The 21163-nt window shown below is 45.9% G+C and overlaps 1 protein-coding gene across 2 annotated transcripts in view; it reads left to right on the top strand.

Annotated features, from left to right (window-relative positions):
• Positions 1–19751, top strand: part of LOC144691926 (cysteinyl leukotriene receptor 1-like) — a 61227-nt gene extending 41476 nt beyond the window's left edge. For both annotated transcript variants that reach the window (XM_078560496.1, XM_078560497.1), the window contains exon 2: positions 17717–19751. In XM_078560496.1, coding sequence (XP_078416622.1) covers positions 17717–18712 — 996 coding nt within the window. In that variant the 3' untranslated portion in view covers positions 18713–19751. The remainder of the gene's footprint in view (positions 1–17716) is intronic.
• Positions 19752–21163: the final 1412 nt, after the last annotated feature.

Genomic DNA, 21163 nt, shown 5'->3' with positions numbered 1-21163 from the left:
ACTGCCTACCCACCAGTGCCAGGTTGATAGCCTCGGCCATTTCCAGTCCATCTCTGACAGAGCAGAGGACCAGACGGCCCACTGGTCCAATGCGCTTCTCTTCTACTGCCCCCTCGGTCCTGCCATCAAAGCCGCCTCAGAGGACTGTTAAGATTCCGGCAATAGTATTTTCTGCATCCAGGACAAGACTTTTTGAATGCCAGAGTTTCCCGTTTTGCCACTCATAGAATCTCCACCAGGACCGGCTGCTCCACAGCCATTCAACACTCCGTGGAACGTTAATTGGCTCAAGATGGGACTCCTGCCCCTCACTCAGGAGGAAGTCCTGCCTCTGGAGAGCTGCAAGCCAAACTGATTGACCAGTAGCTCTGCAGCTACAGCAGCGCAGTACAAGCAGCCCTCAGACTCTAAGTTCTAGGTTCAGGACCATGTAAGTGCCGGAAGCCTCATGGCCGGGTGGGGAGGTGAGGCCCGGGGAAGTGGGGAGAGAGAGAGGGGTGGGTTTTCACGGAGAGGCTGGGTAGAGGGTGCACCCGTAGGGGCCAGACCTTGTTCGGGGGGAAGGGGGAGGGGGGGTCGCTCGATATGGAAAGGAGGCCATTGAGGGAGGTGTCCCCACATGCCAAACAAGGCCCTCTGTCTTGTAGCTTCTCCAGGTTGGTACCTCATTAGTTAGGTATGGGTGGTGCTGCGCTTGGCATGCTTTCTCAAACTCCTCATTGAGTGTTGGTCCCTTGCTTGATACTAATGGTAGAGTTTGGAAAATGCCAGTTGTTGAGGTTACAGATTGTGGCGGTACCACATTTACTATCTCAACCTCCTTTTCTCTTCCCTCCTATGTGTTGTTTAATTTTCACTCCTTTAGCCCAAATTTCAACGAGAAACAGAGGCCCCAATTTTTGTTCCTAGGTCAGGTGCGCAGAAATGGGAGAATTCCCAGCTCCATGAATTTTGGTCCGGGGTGAGGGGTGGGCCGGGGTGGGGACAGGCTGTAGTGGAATGGGTACAGGTGACCTGGGAAGGAGTGAGGCGGCTGCCAGGTGTGGAGGTGGGCTGGGCGGAAGGCCTGTCTTGCGGCTTTGGTACAATGTGTAAATTTTTTTTACAAGCTTGAAACAACCCCTCAGCCCTCACCCCTCTCACTTCCCCAACACACTCTCCATGCTCCATCCATGTCAACCCATCCCCTCATGCACCCCCCACCCATTCCCTATGGCCCCTCATGCCCCATGCCAAGGTCCATCCACCCTAAATGACCCCATGGCCTCTCATGCCCCTCATGCCAAGGTATGCTCCTCCACCCATGGCCTTTTATAGCCCCTATGCCAACCTAATTCCCTCCACCCTCCCCCTTGGCTCTTTATAGAGCCAATTCATGCCATCTGATGCCCACCCACCACCATTTGCCCTCGCATCTACCGTGCCAACTCACATTATTCATCATGGGCAGACCTCGGGATCATGTGGAAATGAGATAAAGTTTGATAAGATAAATTTCTAAACCTTAAAATCTTTGAAAAAAAAACCTTTGGAGTATTTTTAAAAATGGTTGCTTGCTACTTCACTCTATCTGTTGGCATAAACCTGAGTACTTCCATTACTGGATTAGTGCTGCATGACTGATTTTACAACGATCCATTCCCACAGTACTGTGCCTACTATTTCACAATTTGATTGACAGCTACAAGTGGTTATAGACTCTTTGATATGGGACTATAAAGTCCAATGCTTGTTTTTACAAGGGATTATGCACTTAGATGAGATATTTGTTGTTATAAGGCTTTATTTAGTTCAAGGAATGTAGTAAATAGGCTTTTTATGAATGAAAGTTTTTTCCAATTTAGTGAAGTCGGCAATAGGCACTTAGAACTTTATTTTATGCAACATTATTTTATCTCATCTCTGCATGGGTCCTGAGGTCTGCCCATGGTGGATAACAGGTGAGTTGGCATGGTAGGTGTAAAAGCAAAGGATGATGTGTGGGGGGCATGGGTTGGCATAGGGGATATAAAGGGTCAAGAGGGTTGGTGGGGTGCATAAGGCAGCATGGTTTGGCATTGATGGGTATGGGGAGTGTATGGGGGGTGTGGGGAGGTGATGGGTGAGGGTTGGAGGGATGTTTCATGTTTTATTCTTTTATCTTCATTTTTGGACACAGAGCCAGAGCTCCAAGGTAAGGCCTTCCACCCTGCTCACCGCCATTCCCTGCAGCTTCCTTACTTCTTCCCAGATTACCCACCCTGACTCCTATTGTAGCCCACATCCCCAGACCAAAAATCGGAAACTCAGGCAGCCGTTTTTAAGAGGTCAGTTTCGCAGAGCCAGGAATACTCCCATCTCTGCGCAACTAACCCAGGAGCGAAATTCTGGGCCTCAGACCTGGTCTTATCTGCACAGGTCAAGTTTCACACTCCTGGCCTACCATAATCTCACTTCAGTGGAGGCAATTGATGATTTAACTAGCCAGGTGGCTCCATAAGCCATGCATGGGTGAAACGCACCCTTCCCCTAATCCCCCTCCCCAGCGAAAATGCAAAGCGGCATATTCAGGGGTGGGAATTTGATTTGCAGGCACATCTGCTATTTTTGCCATGAAGGAGAAGTCTCTCCATTGTGGCGAAAGTCTCTCCCAGAGCCTCTAAATTCATGTAAAAAGAAATTAAGATAGCTGGTGAACAAACAGAAATATTAACGGATATGAGAAATGAGTTTGAAAAAAAGAGGAACATTGATGGATATGGGAAGTGAGCAGGAATATGTAGTTAAATTGGGTAATTATGTGGACAAAATTTTTGCCAAAATGGGCCAAACTGCTCCTTTCTCTGCTGTCATATCCTAAAAAAATACTGTGAACAAGATTATTGGAAATTAAGGTGATTGTTAATTCTATCAGATCCACAATAAAAATACTGTTTGGATGTGATAGCTGTCAAGGCCCCTCACAAAAAAAACTGCCGGCAGGTTGTTGGGGGACAAAACCTCACCCACGAGCCAAGTTTCTGCCAATCATGCACGCTAATACGATAGGTATCAAGGGTCTTGTTCACAAGTGAGCAAATGTTCTGGAGAGGGACGTGGATACTGGTGACTCACAGAACAAGTCATAATTGGAAACCTATCCTCTCACTCCTGTTCTTCAATGGAGAAGGGCTGAGCTTACAAAACCTAAAAGCTATTAATAGAACTGTGTACTTTTTATTTTGCATAAACATAACAAACATTGGGAGGAATATCCTGAGGAGTGGCAATCGCCATTGGATTGCCACTCTGCTCCTATGTACCTACCTTAGAAACATAGAAAATAGGAGCAGGAGTAGGTCATTCGTCCCTTTGAGCCTGCTCCACCATTCAGTATGATCCTGGCAGATCCTCTATCTCAATGCCATACTCCCGCTCTCTCCCTATACTCATTGATGCCTTTAGAGTCCAGAAATCTACTTATTTCCTTCTTAAATATATTCGTGACTTGTCCCCCACAGTCTTCTGTGGTTGAGAATTCCACAGGTTCATCACCCTCTGAGTGAAGAAGTTTCTCGTCATCTCATTCCTAAATGGTCTACCCCGTATCCTGAGACTGACCTTTTGTTCTAGATCCCCGAGCCAGAGGAAACAACATCCCTGCATCCAGTCTGTCCATCCCTGTCAAAATTGCGTGCTTTCCAATGAGATCCCCTCTCATTCTTCTAAACTCCAGTGAATACAAGCCTAGTAAGCCCAATCTGTCCTCACATGACAATCCTGCCATCCCAGGAATCCGTCTGGTGAACATTCATTGTACTCCCTCTATGGCAAGTATATCCTTTCTTAGGTAAGGAGACTGTAGTAATTGCAGTTTTAAGGGATGTAGTGAATGTAGCTTTAAGACTTATTGTATTGTATAGTATCACATGACAGTGTGAACAAATCAGCTCTAAGTGCAGGGAACCTTAGAGTGGGAGTTCTTCTTCTCGTTCTGGAGCTTGATGGAAGCATGTAACTGCTGCTACAATTAAAGTCCGATGTTTCTAATGAGAAAACTGTTTGGAAAGTCAAGTCCATAACAAACTGACAACAAGGATAAATCGGGTCCGGTGTTGTCCCTCACCCAGTGACTGCGAGTATCTTGCTTAAACAGTAGAAAAGGAAAATATACTCACCAGATATGCCACATTTTTTGAACCATCCACAAAGGATTGATGTCACTAAGCATAACACCTTGGGTTCTATTTCTAAGCAAACAAAATAACGGAGGAGGAAAACAGGAGAGCAATTCTCCTAAGCGTTTGTGGGAGTAAAGCCTATAATTTAATCCAAAGTTTGATGGCCCCAAACGCCCCCGATTAGAAGGCCTTGGCTGAATTGGCAGACCTTGTTAATAGACACCTTCAATCCAAACCCCCAGCCACCATGCGGGGGTTCAGATTTAATTCGAGAATAAGAGCCCCCGGGAGACTGCTGCAACATTTGTGGCGAAATTGAAACAAGTAACTGAACGCCGTGATTTCTGGGAGATCCTAGACAATATGCTCAGAGGTTGTTTGGTCTGCAGTGTACAAGATGATGCCATTCAATGACGATTATTAGCTGAAGTAAACCTCAGTTTAAAAAAAGCGTGTGAAATAGCGCTTGCAATGGAAAGTGCCGAATGGGACTCTCAGGCTATACAAGGTGCACAAAATGGTGCCATTTTCCAGTTGGGGTGGGAATAGACAGCTGGACATGGTGCGAAAACAAGGAGTCTGCCACAAAGCGGGAGACAGTCCCTGCCACCCGAAATTTTTTTAAAAATATACAGGAAACAGCTCAGCAGCAAATCAGAAAATGAATTGTTGCCGATGTGGAAGCAATCGTACTCCTGAAACTTGCCGTTTTAAAGAGATGGAGTGCTATTTTTGCCATAAAAGAGGGCACATACTGAAGTATTGTAAAGCAGGATTGAGACAGACTCCCAGGCAGCAAACTAAGTTAATCGAAGTACATAATGTGGAAGAACCAGCAACCACCAAATCTGATATTTGCTCTCTATTTAACGTAAATGTCGGGAAGACAGAGCCAATCACTGTTATTCTGCAGGTAAATGGAAAACTTTTAATGTTGGAAGTGAACACTGGAGCTTCAACCACTGTCCCACCTTCAAATATTTAAACAAGGGCACTCAACAATTGAATTTGGAGCAGACTTCAGCCAAGTTGATAACTTATACTGGCGAAGCTATCCAAGTGACGGGGATTACCATTGTGCTTGTTTATTATAAGCGCCAAACAGCACAACTTCCAGTGTTGGCAGTAGAAGGTGAAGGACCAAGCCTTCCAGGTCGTGATTGGTTGAAAGACTAAATTGGTCTGAAATTTTCCAGCTACAAGTAGGAAGACTGCCAGAGCTGCTAAAGAAACATGACAAGGTTTTTCGAGACGAATTGGGGAGAATCATAGGCCTCCAGGCTAAGATCTACATTGACTCGGAAGCAACTCCTCGTTTCTTTAAAGCAAGGCCATTGCCCTATGCTCTGAGTGAGAAGGTTGACACCGAATTGAACTGTTTAGAGAGGCTGGGGGTCATACAGCTGGTTCAATTCTCAAAGTGGGCAGCACTTATAGTCCCTGTCTTAAAACCGGATCAGATCATCCGGATCTGTGGGGACCATAAACTAACAGTAAACAAAGCTGTCAAGTTGGACAAGTACCGTATCCACATTATTGAGGATCTCTATGCTAAATTAGCAGAAGGAACAACTTATACTAGGTATGAGTCATGCGTATCAGTAGCTGGAACTGGATGATACTTCCAGAGAGTTTGTGACCATAAGCACCTACAAAGGGTTGTATCAATACACATGTCTATCCTTCAGTGTTTCTTCAACCTGTGCAATTTTCCAGAGGACGATGGAGAGTTTGCTACAAGGACTACCTCAAGTCGTCGTCTACCTGGATGACATCCTAATAACGGGGTTCACGGAAGCTGAACGCTTGACTGACTTGGAGGAAGCCTTGAAATGATTTTCGGAAGCAGGGGTGCGCTTAAAAAAATAAAATTGTACCTTTCAGTCAAGTGAAGTTGTTTACTTGAGCCACCGGGTGGATGCCTGAAGGTTACACCCGGTAGAAGACAAAGCTAAAGCTATTAAGGAGGCACCTTCACCTAAAAATATCTCTAAGCTCAAGTCATTCTTAGGTATGGTCAATTATTATGTTCGATTCCTACCCAACTTATCAACGGCCCTAGCTCCTCTACACATTATTAAAGAAAAACCAGCGCTGGGTTTGGAAGTCACACCAAGAAGAACCCTTCACGAAAGTTAAACAACTTTTGCACTCTTCAAACTTGTTAGTACGCTACAACCTGACACAGGAACTGGTACCAACCTGCGACGCATCTCCCTATGGCGTGGGAGCAGTACTATCACACAAGATGGATGAAGGTTCAGAAAGGCCAATAGACTATGTGTCCAAGACCCTTCCCATGGCCAAGAAAGGATATTCGCAAATAGAGAAAGGAGGATTACCAATTATTTTCGGAATTTAAAAATTCCATCAATGCGTACATGGCTGACACTCTACAATACTGCCTGACCACAAACTGCTCTTGGGACTGTTCAGTGAAGAAAAAGCTATCCATCCCATAGCTTCTGCACACATTCAAAGATGGGCTCTAATTTTATCAGCATATGAATACACTTCAGTGCATGAATCAGGGATGCACATAGCCAACTCAGATGCCCTAAGTCACCTTCCTCTACAGGAGAGCAATGAGCATTCTCCAATTTCCCAAGAGATCATATTAGCAATGAATTTCCTGGATTCCTCACCAGTCTGTGCAAGGCAGATAAGAAACAGTATGAATCGGGATCCAGTCTTGTCCAGAGTGAGAAACCAAGTTTCAAAAGGGTGGCCCCAGGAACCAGTCCCTAATGAATTGAAGCCATTCTTCACTCGAAGGAATGAATTGAGCAGTCAGCATGGTATCCTATTATGGGTCATCGTTCCTTCACAAGGAAAGGAACCGCTCTTAGAGTTGCACAGCGCACATCCGGGAGTCTCAAGAATGAAGATGATTGTGCGAAGTTACATTTGGTAACCTGGCATGAACAAGATATTGAGAAGGTGGTTAAACACTGTATACAATGCCGACAACTACAAAACTTGCCTGCTGCGGCCCCACTACACCCGTGGGAATGGCCTGGTAGGCTCTGGGTGAGACTGCACATAGATTACGTCGGTCCTTTTCTGGGCACCATGTTTCTGCTAATAATTGACACACATTCCAAATGGCTAGACATTTATGAGGTTAGGTCGCCAACATCAGGTGCAACTTTAAAAAAGTTACGCCAATTTTTCTATACATGGATTGCCAGAAGTAATCATCTCAGACAATGGTACTGCGTTTACTAGCACTGAGTTTCAAAGACTTGTGTTTGGTATCAAACATGTAAAATCAGCACCGCATCATCCGCCATCTAACGGATTAGCTGAGCGAGCAGTACAAGCTTTTACAGCTGGGATGAAAAAATTATCAGAAGGATCATTGGAGACTAAACTTTTGTGTTTCCTGTTTCACTATAGAACAGCCCCCCACACTACTACAGGGGTTTAACACCTTAAGAGTTACTTAAGAAGCAACGAGATTAAGCCTGGTACTTCCCAATTTGGAAGGGAAGGTAGATAAAAGTCAAGGGAATCAAAGCAACTCATGATTTTCATAGTCAAGAGCAAGAATTTACTGTTGGTGAAGCAGCATACATACAAAACTTTGGTGGTGGATCAAGTTGGTTACCTGTTTCTGTGACCGGATCCTTGTCATGCCACATAGAAGTGGGGGGCTGGATCACCCCCAAACACGTAGATCATTTGAGAAGAAGGGATCTACCCCAACAAAATGATGTCCCACCTGTAAACATTGTAGAACCTGTGGTCCCAGTTGAAATTGTTCAGCCAAGTTCAGATATCCATCTCTGTCGGAGCCGATAACACTGAACTGCCTGTTTCTAAAGAGGTACCTGATGTTGCTGCTGTTCCAGATAATGTGGATCCTGCAAGAGATTCGAAAGTCATAGAGCTACGACATTCCACCCATATCAGGAAACCACCTGAGAGACTGAACTTATAATTCCATGATCCGTGTATACATTTTTAATGTCATGAATGTAGATGTACTTGTAAATACAAATTGTACAAATAAATTTAAAAGGGGAAGAACATAGTAATTTTAGCTTTAAGGAATGTAGTGACTGTAGCTTTAAGACTTATTGTACTGTATAGTTTCACATAACAGTACAAACGAATAAGCTCTAAGCACGGGGGACCCAAGAGTGGGAATTCTTCTTCTAGTTGTGGAGCTCGATGGAAGCATGTAACTGCTGCTGCAGCCTTTAAATGAAGTTTGATGTTTCTAATGAGAAACCTGCCTGGAAAATCTAGTCCATAACAGAGACCAAAACTGCACACAATACACCAGGGGCAGAATTTTACGACAGCGGGATTTTTTGTTCTCGCCGTCGTCAATGGCATTTATAACGACCCGCTGCATTTTACAGCCCCGTCCCCGCCAAAACAGGGCCGTAAAATTCTGCCCCAGGTGTGGTCTCACCAAGGCCCTGTACAGCTGCAGTAACACATCCTTGCTCCTGTACTCAAGTCCTCTAGCAATGAAGGCCAACATACCAATTGCCTTCTTAACTGCTTGCTGCACCTGCATGCTTGCTTTCAGTCATTAATGTAGAAGGACACCCAGGTCCCTTTGTACATCAACATTTCCCAATCAATCACCATTTAAATAATATTCTGATATTCTCTTTTTCCTACCAAAGTGGATAACTTCACACTTATCCACATTATACTGCATCTGCCATGTATTTGCCCAGTCACTCAACCTGTCTAAATCACCTGGAAGCCTCTTAACACCCTCCTCACTGCCCACATTCCCACCAAGTTTTGTGTCATCAGCAATCTTGGAAATATTACATTTGGTTCCCTCATCCAAATCATTGATATATATTGTGAATGGCTGGGGCCCAAGCACTGATCCCTGCGGCGCCCCACTAGTTACCACCTGCCACTCCAAAAAAGATCCATTTATTCCTACTCTGTTTCCTGTCTGCTAACCAATTCTCAATCCATGCCAATATATTACCCCCAATCCCATGTGCTTTAGTTTTACACACTAACCTTTTATGTGGGACTTTTATCAAAAGCTTTCTGAAAATCCAAATACACACATCCACTGGTTCTCCCATATCCATTCTACTAGTTACATCCTCAAAAAACTCCAATCGGTTTGCCAAACATACCCTTTCATAAATCCATGTTGACTTTGTCTAATCCCGTTGATATTTTCTAAGTGTCCTGTTATCACATCTTTTTCCCTACTACTGATGTTAGGCTAACCAGTCTGTAACTGGTTAGTTCTTTACCTCCCTCCGTTTTTAAATAGTGGGGTTACACTTGCCACCTTCCAATCTGCTGGGACCTGTTCCAGAATCTACAGAATTTTGGAAGATGACAACCAACACATCCATTATTTCCACGGCCACCTCCTTTAGTACCCTGGGATGTAGATTATTGGGCCCTGGGGATTTATTGGCTTTCAGTCCCATTAATTTCTCCAGCACTGTTGTTTTAGTAATACTAATTTCCTTCAATTCCTCCTTCTCACTAAACCCTTGGGACAGAGCTTTTCATCCCGTGGTCGGGCGTGTGCCCGATCTCAACGGGATTAAATAGTGCACGGTGATGTCGGGTGAGCATCCCGACGTCAACGTGCACTTGCGCGATATTTCGCCCGGTGGGCACGTGCGGGTGCCAGAGTGGTGCCCGCCATTAATTAAGCAGCCACTTAAGGCCCTTAACAGCCCAATTGACTGTGATTTTACCTTGCCCATGCAATTTTCTGCTCATCGCATAGGCAAAACAGGCAGGCAGGCAGCCGACATTTTCACAAACCTCATCCAAGGCCAGGATAAAAAGGGTCAGCATCATTGCCAGCGTAAGTAGTCAGGAGTTTTGGAGATCGTTTGCTGCTGGTTACTTATTGGTACTTGACAGCTTTATCTCTGTTTGGGGCTTCATTTTTAGCATTTCCAGGCTTCATTTCAGGACTCATTGCCATCTGCCAGGCCCCCAGAGGATTCAGACCGTGTGGACCCTTCCAGGTATCAGACAGCCTTCCCTTACCCTGGTAATGGGGATTGTGGTCTCGGCTGGAGGCACCTCCCCGGAGGAGTAAGAGAGGGGCAGAAGGGAAAGCAGGCCACCTGTCCTTATGCAGCTTCCAGGGAGGGACCTGTGAGAGGAGAGGCGCAGGCACAAATGGCGCAGGGCCAGCAGATGGTCCAAGGCGGAAGGGGCCGCAGAAGATGCCACTATCCTGTTTCCAGGGTTTACAGGCGGCGATACAGCTACCTCAATATGTCTGAAGTGCAATGCTGAAGGAAGCTCTGACTCACAAGGGAGAGCGTGACCTCCATTTGCCAGATGGTTGGGCCTGAGATCAGCTCTGACTGTTTGGGTGGACACAGTGGCCCTCAACCTCTATGCCTCAGGCTCTTTCCAGGGCTCAGTGGGGGATCTGTGTGGAGTCTCCCAATCAGCTGTCCACAGTTGCGCCAAGCTGGTAACAGAAGCTCTGTTCAGGCGGGTACTGACCTTCATTCTTTACCATACGGATGAGGCCAGCCAGGCTGAGCGAACCAGAGGCTTTGCAGCGATTGCTTGTATTCCCTGTATCCAGGGTGCTATAGACTGTACACATGTGGCCATCAAGGTACCAGCAGGTGAGCCCGGTGCCTTCGTCAACAGGAAGGGCTTCCACTCCATGAACGTGCAGATAGTGTGTGAGCACAGGATGCAGATTCTACAAGTCTGTGCAAGGTACCCAGGCAGCTCCCACAATGCCTACATCCTCAGACACTCCCAGGTGTTGAGGCTCTTCAGTGCTCCAGCCCGACTGGATGGATGTCTGCTGTGTGACAAGGGCTATCCCCTCAAAAGATGGCTCATGACGCCTCTCTGCCATCAAAGAACAGAGGCAGAGCAGTGTTATAATACAAGTCATGACTCCACAAGGGTGGTAGAGGAGACCATAGGTCTTCTTGGGATGCACTTCTGATGCCTGGACCATTCAGGGGGAGCACTCCAATACCCCCCAGAACGGGTGTCACTGATCATGGTTGCATGCTATGCTCTCCGCAATCTGGCATTGGCAAGGGGGCAGCCCACTGGAGGGAAAGGATCTTGAGGCAGTTGCACAGACCACAGATGATGAGTCCAGTAGTGAGTCCAAAGATGAGCACGGTGTGGAAATGCTGAGGGCTTAGAGCCAGACCTCGGTAACCTGCAGGAAGGCAGGGACACCAGGGACGCCTTGATCCAACGCTCCTTCAGCTGAGCTACCAACCGTATGCCAGGGTTGCCGCCTCCATCCCAGGTGTCTGAAAGGACCCTTTAATTTGAACACAAAGAATACTCAGTGCCTGTGAAATAAAGTTCAGAGCTACCTACATCCAGCATTACATACTGGCATTCCCCACACCAATGAAATAAAAAGGTGAAGCATACTTAGGCCATGAAGACAAAAACACAATTTATGTCATTCTGCCAGTTCAATAACCTTAACGGAAACGTTTCTGGTATTCAACATCAGACCAGTATACATAAAGTTAACAAAAATGTACATAAAATCACCTGTGACCTGTCCCTCTTCAGCTCATGGTGCCTTTAACTTATGTTTGCGGGTGCTATGTCTAGGTGCCCCCCATTCGCTGACACCAGCATTGGAGGCAGCCTGCTGACTCTGCTGTCTTGTTGGCCTTGATGACCTTGGCGGTCGTCCTCTGGCCAGTGGAGCCTGTGCTGGCCCCGCCTGGGAGGGAGCGGCCAGTGCCACAGCTGGCATCTCCCCAGTCACTGCAGTCTCATCAGATGCCACGGTCATTGGCAGAGGGGCAGAGGAGCTGCTGCCATCATCCGGAGTGCCCTGAGAGGAGCCCACAGAGATGACAGGCAGCTCGTGCACCAACGTGAGGTCGCATGGACCTCCCTGCTCACCATTGATGGACGGGCACCTATCTGGAATACTGGGTGTCTCAGCCATCTCCCACACTGACATTGGCCACCTGAGGTCATTGCCTGTGTGAGGGCTTACAGGTCCCAGGAAACTATCATTCTGTCCCTGGAGCTGCCTCTCCACGAGAGTCGCCACTCTCACAATGGCGGAGGCAGTGCGCTCGGCCATGACGGTCAACACAGTACTCCAGCTCCGCATGGACTCCTCCATCACGGAGACCATGGCATACATACCCTCATGGATCTCCACCAAATCCTCCCGCACATCCCGCTGGACATCCAGCATCTTGCCTGTGGACAACTCCAGAGGTTCATCATCAGCCTTCGACTGAACATCTTCCTGGTCTCCAGCAGTCCTCCGACTGCCGTCATCCTGGGCACTCTCAGCCTCCACCTCCACCTTAAACGATTGTGAAGTGCCCTCACCAATGTGCACTGAGATACTAGCCGCCGCTCTAATGCCCACCGAGGTGCTGGTATCTGTGCTGGTGCCTGCTTCAGAGAGCAGGTATGACGCAGGTACAAATAACACCTGGTGGCCCTCCAGTGTCAGGACTGGCCCTTTGGGGTCCGGAGTTCGAACACCTGCTGGCAAACCTAAAAGGGACAAGAAGGACATGTGATTAGTTAAAGTCATCATACTGCATGCCAGGCACCCTGGTGAGACAACGGAGATCTGCATCATGGTGCCCTCGTCTTCCAATGATCAATGGGGACTCCAGATTCGAGGCTCACATCAATGAAGAGACTACATTAGAATGGTTGCATAATCCGAAACTCTCACCTCTGTGTACTGCACTCTTACCTTCGTCCCTCACCCCCGCCTCTCCACGCCCAGTTGCACATGGGGCTTGCTGGCTCTCAAGCTTCAGGGCATCTAGCTCATACCCCAAAAGGATTAGGAGGCTAGCGGGGCCTCCGCTAGTCTGCGACTTTCTATACTATTGTGGGTCGTCTTCTCCTGAAAGGACAGAGGAGCATTGATTAGTCCACTCTCTACCTGCAGAACCATTGCAGCCTGGCCAACCCCAGCTGAGGAACACCTCACAGGGCATATCTGAGTTGTAGCCCTCGAGCCACAGGCACTCAGTCCAAGCAGCCAGGGCTCACCCCCTTGGCCAGCTCCGGTGAGACTGACAGTTGGCACTCAGACTCTAGCACCCCTGAGGTCCACAGGGAGACAGCCAGACTTTAACACATGTGCACACTGACCCATGCCAACACGGTACTCACCCTTCCTGAGCACAGCAGGTCATTGAAGCGCTTCTGGCACTGCACCCAGGAGCGCCGCACCACGTCACGGCTGTTGACCAGCACTGCCACCTCCTCCCATGCCCCCTAGGTGAGGTGTGGTGGCTTCCTCCTCCTATCGCTGGGGACAAGGGTGTCCCTCCTGGCAGCCATCTCCTCCAGGAGGACAGTGAGGCTCTCGGGGAAGCAGGGGGCCGATTGCCCACCCAATCTGCCCTCCTGCCTGATGTGTCCAGCTCCACTCAGGTCCATCGTGCCGGCTCAGGGAATGTCTTCTATGGCAGACTTCCAGGGGCTGCCTGGTCCACTTTTAAACCGGCCGCCGGGTCGCCATTAGACCTGGCGGCCGACAGGGTCCCGCCTCCGCACGGTCCTTTCCGGCCAATGTGGAGCTGCATTTCACACTAGGCAGGCCTTAAGTGGTCCGCTAGTGGGAAATCGCAGCCGAGGCCCGACCGTAGGCCGTTTTGTGGCTGCTCCCGAGCCCACCTGACAAAAGGAAAATCCTACCCTTGGTTACCTAGTATTTCTGGGAAGTTATTAATGTCTTCTTCTGTGAAGACAGGACTAAAGTAGTTGTTTAATTGCTCTGCCATTTCCTTGTTCTGCATTATAAATTCTCATGTTGTGGACTGTAAGGGACCTACATTTGTCTTCACTAACCTTTTCTTTATACATACATATAGAAGCTTTAACAGTCCAAATTTATGTTCCTTGTAAATTTGCTCTCATACTCTATTTTTCCCCTCTTAATTAATCTCTTGCTCCTCCTTTGCTGAATTCTAAACTGCTCCTAATCCTCAGGCTTGCTGCTTTTTCTAGCAACTTTGTACGGCTTCTCTTTGGATCTAATACTATCCTTTAATTTCTTTTGTTAGCCATGGTTGGGCCACTTTTCCTGTTGTTATTTTGTGCCAGAAAGGAATATATAACTGTTGCAATGCACACTTTAGTTTCTCAAAGATTAGCAATTGCTTATCCACCACCATGCCTTTTAATGAAGTTCCCCAATCTATCTTAGCCAATTCATGCCTCATACCTTTGTTGTTTCCTTTGTTTAGATTTAGGACCCTAGTTTCAGATCAGACTACTTCACTTTCCGCCCTAATGAAGAATTCTAGCATGTTATAGTCACTGTTCCCTAAGGATCCCGCACTACAAGATTATTAATTAACCCCTTCTCATTGCACTAAATCTAGGATAACCTGTTCCCTAGTCGGTTCCTCGACATACTGGTCTAAAAAACCATCTCGTACACACTCCAGGAATTCGTCCGCCACAGTATTATTGCTAATTTGGTTTGCCCAGTCTATATGTAGATTAAAGTCACCCATGATTACTGTAGCACCCTTGTTACAGATGCATCTCTAATTTCCTGTTTAATGCCATCCCTCTATGTTTTCACTACTATTGGAGGCCTATAGACAACTCCCACTAATGTGTTCCGCCCCTTGTTGCTCCTTCACTCCACCCAGACTGATTCTACATTTTGATTTTCTGAGCCAATATCCTCTCTCACTAACACACTGATTTCATCCTTAGCTAACAACGCCACCCCACCTCCTTTTCCTTTTTGAGTACCCCCTGGATATTCAGTTCCCAACCTTGGTCACCCTGCAACCATGTATCTGTAATCGCAATCATATCATACCCGTTTACATCTATTTGCGCTGTTAATTCATCTACCTTATTGCGTGCTCCATGCATTCAGATACAGTGTCTTTAGACTTGTCTTTTTAACATTTTTACACATTTTGTTTGTACTGCGGCCCTATTTGCTGCTAGCTCTTGTTTCCTCTGGATCAAAGGGGATCAAAGGTTGCGGGGAGAAGGCGGGAGAATGGGGTTGAGAAACTTATCAGCCATGATTGAATGGCAGAGCAGACTCGATGGGCCGAATGGCCTAATTTCTGCTCCTATGTCTTATGGTCTTAGCCTTCCACTTTTGCTGTCTACTTTTCTGTCTTTCATTCCTATCTTTGTTTCCCTCTCTTGTGTCTCCCATGGCTCAGGTTCCCATCCCCCTGCCAATCGAGTTTAAACCCTCTCCCACAGTACTAGCAAATACCCCTGCAAGGATATTACCCTATGCTGGGGTACTGCCCGTCCAACTTGTACAGGTCCCATCTTACCCAGAATCAGTCCCAATGCCTCAGGAATCTAAATCCTTCCCTCCTACACCATCTCTCCAGCCATGCATTCATCTGGCCTATTCTCCTATTCCTAATCTCGCTAGCACATGGCACTGGGAGTAATCCTGAGATTACTACCTTTTGAGGCCCTGCTTTTTAATTTATTTCCTAGCTCCCTATATTCTGCTTTCAGGATCTCATCCCTCTTTTTACCTATGTTGTTGGTACCGATATGGACCATGACCTCTGGCTGTTCAGCCTCCCCTTCAGAATGTCCTGCTGCTGCTCAGTGACATCCTTGACCCTGGCACCAGGGAGGCAACATACCATCATGGTGTCACTTCTGCAGCCGCAGAACCATCTATCTGTTCCCCTTATGATAGAATCCCCCATCGCTATTTTCTCCCACTCTTTTGTCTCCCCTCCCCCCACCTCCCCATGCAGCTGAGTCACTCATGGTGCCACAGACTTGGCTCTTGCTGCATTCCCCTGAGAAACCATTTCCCCCGCAGTATCCAAAACGGAAAACGTTAGAGAAGGAGATGGACCCAGTGGTCTCCTGCACTACCTGTCTGATGCTTTTACTCTGTCTGGTGGCCACCCATTTCCTTTCTGCCTGTGCACGCTTTATCTGAGGTGTGACCACCTCACGTGCTATCCATGAAGATCTCATCCTTGTAGATGCTCCACAGTGACTCCAGCCATAGCTCCAGCTCCAAAACACAGATTTCAAGTAGCTGCAGCTGGAGACACTTCTTTCACACATGGTCACCCTGGACACTGAAAGTGTCCCTGACTTCCCACATTGCACAGGAGGAGCATTCCACTTGGCCATGCTGCCCTGCCAGGACTTACCCTTAAATTCCTCCCTTTCCTTTTCATTCCTCTAGCTTAGAGAATATTAAGGACAGAAGAAATACTCAGGTCCTACTTATCAAGGCCGCTGGTCTTCTTAATGAGGAAAGGTAGAAAATGAAAGGATCACCTCCTTCCCTCTTCAGCGAACTCCCTCTCTCACCAAACTCCAACTGAAGCCCTCCAATACAACCCAAAGCTGCACTCCAGTGAAGAAAAAAGTAGCATTGCAGATGGTTTGCTTTTATGCTGTCTGAATCCAGCTTCTGAAAACCTGTTTAAGCCAGTTAACTAATTAATTAGTTGCAGCTGCAGAGCCTGTATAAACCCTGTTTTAAAGCTGGACTAAAACTTACCTTCTCCCAAATCAAACAGCAACTTTTAGTTAGTCGCTAACTTAAAGAAAGATTAGACTTTAGATACAAATTAACCCTTAAAAGTCGCTCTCTCACCAAACTCTAACTGAAGCACTCTAATGCAGCCCAAAGCAGCACCCGTTGCATCAGGGTTCCACATTTCTTGCCAGGACTTCCAAACGGGGCCTCCTCAGAAATATGGAATGTTGAGTCCTCCTGTGTAGCGCAGGAACATTGGGGAAAGCCAAGCCATACCCACTTTTTACAGTATTAACTGCCATATTCAGTTTAAATGACCCAAAAACCACTTTGAGAGCGACAGAGAGAAGGTAAGTGTGTAAGGTAAGTGGGTGAGGGGGTAGGGTTGCAGGCGGGTGGGTGAAGGGTTAGGGTGGGTTGGGGCAAGTTTGGGGTTGACGGAGGAGTAGTCGGGTGGGGGTGTAGTCGGGTGGTCGGGGATGGTTGGGGGGATCGGTTGGGGGGGCGTGGTCAGGTGGGTTTTAGTCAGGGTTCGGGGGAGTAGTTGTGTGGTTGGGGGTTAGTCAGTGGGGATCAGGGGATAGTCGGGTGGGGGTGGTCTGCTGTGAGGTAATCGGGGGGCCAGGGAATTAGTTGGATGGTCAGAGCCTAGTCGGTGGGTCAGGGGTTTAGTCAGGGGTTGTGGGGGTAGCCAGGGTGTCAGGGGTAGTCGGGGATTCAGGGGGAAGTCGAGTGGGTGGGTAGGCAGGTGGGGGAGTTAAAACTGTTTTTAATCCTTCTAACTTCTCCTGGGTAACTATTCTGCGAAGTAAGTCGGAATCATCCGAAATCTCAGACTTTAACAGTTTCAGAGGGTTCCAAGCATCGGGTAATTGCCTATTGGAAGTCCAAACTTGCCGGGCAATTCCCATGTTGTCAGTGCATGGGGACTTTGGAGGAGACCCCCAGCACATTTTGGTACAACCTTCCAGAGATCAGAAGCTCTGGGCCCAGGCAGTGTGAGCACTCAAAGCATGTTGCATTCACGGCATTAAACCGAAGCAATATGTAAACCTGTTTAACCTCTTGTCCATTCGTCATCACTAAAATTAATGGTTTCCTTCTACAGAAACGCCCATGTGCCCAGATTTTCTCAAAGCAGAGAATGAATAACACGAGCAACGTGGAGAATAATTCATCATGTGAGAACATTGACAACTTCAAAGCTAGCATCTATGTACCAACATATATCATTGTATTTATTTTTGGATTTATTGAGAACCTATTCTGTTTATATGTACTCCTGAAGTTATACAAGGAAAAGACTGCATTCAGCATTGTTATGGTGAACCTGGCGATATCGGATCTGCTCTTTGTGTGCACTTTGCCCTGGCGGGTACACTATTATTCAAAACGTATTTGGAACCTTCCATCTCCCTTGTGCATATTCCTGACTTATGCCCTGTACCTCAACATGTACTGCAGCATCTACTTTCTGACTCTGATGAGCATATTGCGCTACTTCGCTATGGTGCATCCAATTAAATGTTTGAAGTATATAAGTGTCAAAAATGTGCAAATCATATGCTTCGCAATATGGGTGTTTGTTGGAATAGCAGCCATTCCTTTTCTGGCACTTGAAAATAAGGAAACACGATGCTTTGAATTCAATGACGATTCTAAACATGCTGGAACTATCATATTTACCATGAATTTATTTTCCCTGGTATTGGGTTTCATTATTCCCTTCTTTATTTTCAATGCCTGCTACATACTTGTCATTAAGACCTTGCTAACTTCAGAGGCAAATCATCACAAGCAAAATAGCTCCAGAAGAAAAGCTATTGTCAGGGTTATTGTTGTAATGGTTATATTTATAACTGGATTTCTGGTCTATCATGTTCCACGAACTGTCTACCTTGCCGAAATCCAGAACAAGGAAAAGCTATTACAAGTCAGCTGTTTTGTTCAGAAAAGCGCAGTGGTTACCCTGTGTCATGCAGCAGTGAATCCCTGTTTGGACCCTGTTTTCTATTACTTTGCAGCAGAGAGCTTCAGGGACAAGCTGAGAAGCACAGTCAAGGACACATTCAAAGGCTGTTCTGCCCTGATGCATCAAAACTGATCCCCTCCTGCAATTTTTTTTGCACATCCAATTATTATCATTTAAGACTGTTGGGAGTGCAGGATTTCTACTCTTGTTCAGATACAAAAGGTTGAAGATCAAGTGTGACATTGTATTTATCTTCCAACATTAAATAATTTAACTTGACTTACAGACATGGAAGTTGTCACCTCACAGAAAGTAATAGACCCTAATGCAACCTTTTTTCTATTGCGTACAATCCCATACTAAAAGATTATCCAGCTCCTTTTTGTCTTTGCAGGATAAGAAGACTCCTTTCTTATATCGTCTTGTGTTATAAAAGTATAATCATTTTCATAATATCATTGTGATTTATTGTAAAAGTAGGTTAATAGTGGAGTTTGGATATTTTCTGTGTGTGTGTGAGTGATTTAATTGAATTGGAGACAGCTAATCTGGACGTTTGAGAGTATCAAAAGAAGTTAGGTAGAGAGGGTTTGAAATGCTCAATACATGAGCATGGCTGAAGTCTTAGAATGTAAGGTATGAGGAGAATTTGCATCTTTAGATAAATCGGGGCAGTTTGAATTTCAAAGAGATAGTAGGATGTTTACACCTAGCCAGATAAGCTAGGCCAGGCAGTGTGTTTATTTTTCCCAAAGGTTACTGACAATATTAGCACCATGAAAATTTTTATATTATTGGGAAGTACATTTTCAAAGACATATGGAACAAAGAAAGTTACAGTTTAAGGAGAAAAAAATGTGTATAAAGGAGAATGAAAAGCTGTGTGGAGAGGCCCTGTGACATCTAGCAGAAGCTTGTGAAATAGCCTCAGAAAAGCCTCTAGCCATGTTTGCATGAGTCTGCTGCATTCAGCCCTTAAAGGTAATAACTGTGCTGGCCTGTCTTTTTAACTTTAAAATCTATTTTGGACTGTTGCCTTACAAGGGGGTGCATTTGGGAGTCAGGTTAGGTAGGAATTTTAGTGTTTACTATAATTCCAGTAACTAGAATCTTATGTATATGTTTGACATCTTTTCTTTTGTTAATAAATACTTTAATTTCAAACTTTAAAGCTCTAAAGGTCTTAGTGGACTCATTACTTCTGATTTCATTGCTCAGTCTTCCCATAATAAATACAAATTGCAAAACCGTTACAACTACGGAGCCAAGTTTCCCTCATGGGACCGCCTGACACACATCACCTGCCATGTCATAACACTTGTTCCAACATTGTATGTGGTTTTCCTTCAAACCCTTGCAGAATGGGCTGCTCTGTATATTTCCTTTCAAACCTGCTGTTTGAATCTTCCAGCCCTACAGCCCTGTGAGATGTCTATGTTCTTCCAACCCTGACCATTTCTGCATTAGCAATTGCAATCGCTCCACCATTGCTGGCTGTGCCTTCAACTGCTTGGATCATAAACTCTGCAATTTAATCTCTCAATGCCCTGCTACCTCTTTTCATCCTTTAAGACATTCTTTAAAACCTATCTCTTTGACCAAGCTTTTGATCATCTGCCCTAATATCTTCTTATTAGACTCAGTGTCAAATTTCATTTGATAATATTTCTGTAAAGCGCCTTGGGAGGTTTCATATGTTAAAGGCATGATATAAACGTAAGTTTTTGTTGTTGATCACAATACCATTTTAAGTTATTTTCAACACAACACTTAAGAATTTATCAGTTCTTCATACCTTGTTACCTAAGTTTGCAACTGTGAATCTTGTTTCTTATTAGTTCTTCAGACATTGCGGCTTACCAAGAACTATCTTGTTGTCTCAGCAAAACTCAACTCTGCCAGTAAATAGTCAGCAAGATCCATGATCCTTTTCAGAACATATCAATGACCTAATTTTGTAGCATTCTGATTTTGCTGAAGTTGATAATTCAGTGTTTCTTTTACCAAGTAATCGCGGTTTCAAATACATCCTTCTGGTCTTTTTTAAAAAAAGGTATTAAATGTCCACGTTAGAAAGTCTAAAATGTTTCAGCGAGAATATTATAAAGCATGAGAATTGGATTTTAAAAATCTGAACTGTGGTGTAATGCTGAAAGTAAACACCAGGGAAACACCAGTTGAATCCCTACTCTGTGATTGAGCCAATCTCAGTCAGCATATTGGTGGTTGTACTACATTTCTTTCTAGGCTGTGGGGGGAACAAATATTGCAAAGGTACCCATAGGGCCATGAGGCTTCCGTGGCAAACGTCCTCCTTGCTTCGAGGGACTACCATAGAGAGAGAGTCATGAGGTTAAGATAGCACAAAAGGAGGCCAATCCACCTATCAGGTCCACACTGGCTTTCTGTGGAACAATCCAATCAGTTCCATTTCACTGCTCCATCCCTGTAGCCCTGCAAGCTTATTTCTCTCAAGTGCCTATCCAATTTCTCTTTGAAATCATTGATCATCTTCTCTTCATAGGCAGTGAGTTGCAGGTCATTACCATTCACAGCGTAATAAAGCTCCTCTTCATATTCTCC

This window comes from Cetorhinus maximus, chromosome 16 (assembly GCF_964194155.1).
Source record: "Cetorhinus maximus chromosome 16, sCetMax3.hap1.1, whole genome shotgun sequence".
In the NCBI taxonomy this organism is placed as follows: domain Eukaryota; kingdom Metazoa; phylum Chordata; class Chondrichthyes; order Lamniformes; family Cetorhinidae; genus Cetorhinus; species Cetorhinus maximus.
This window is presented reverse-complemented; position numbering and strand designations above follow the sequence as displayed.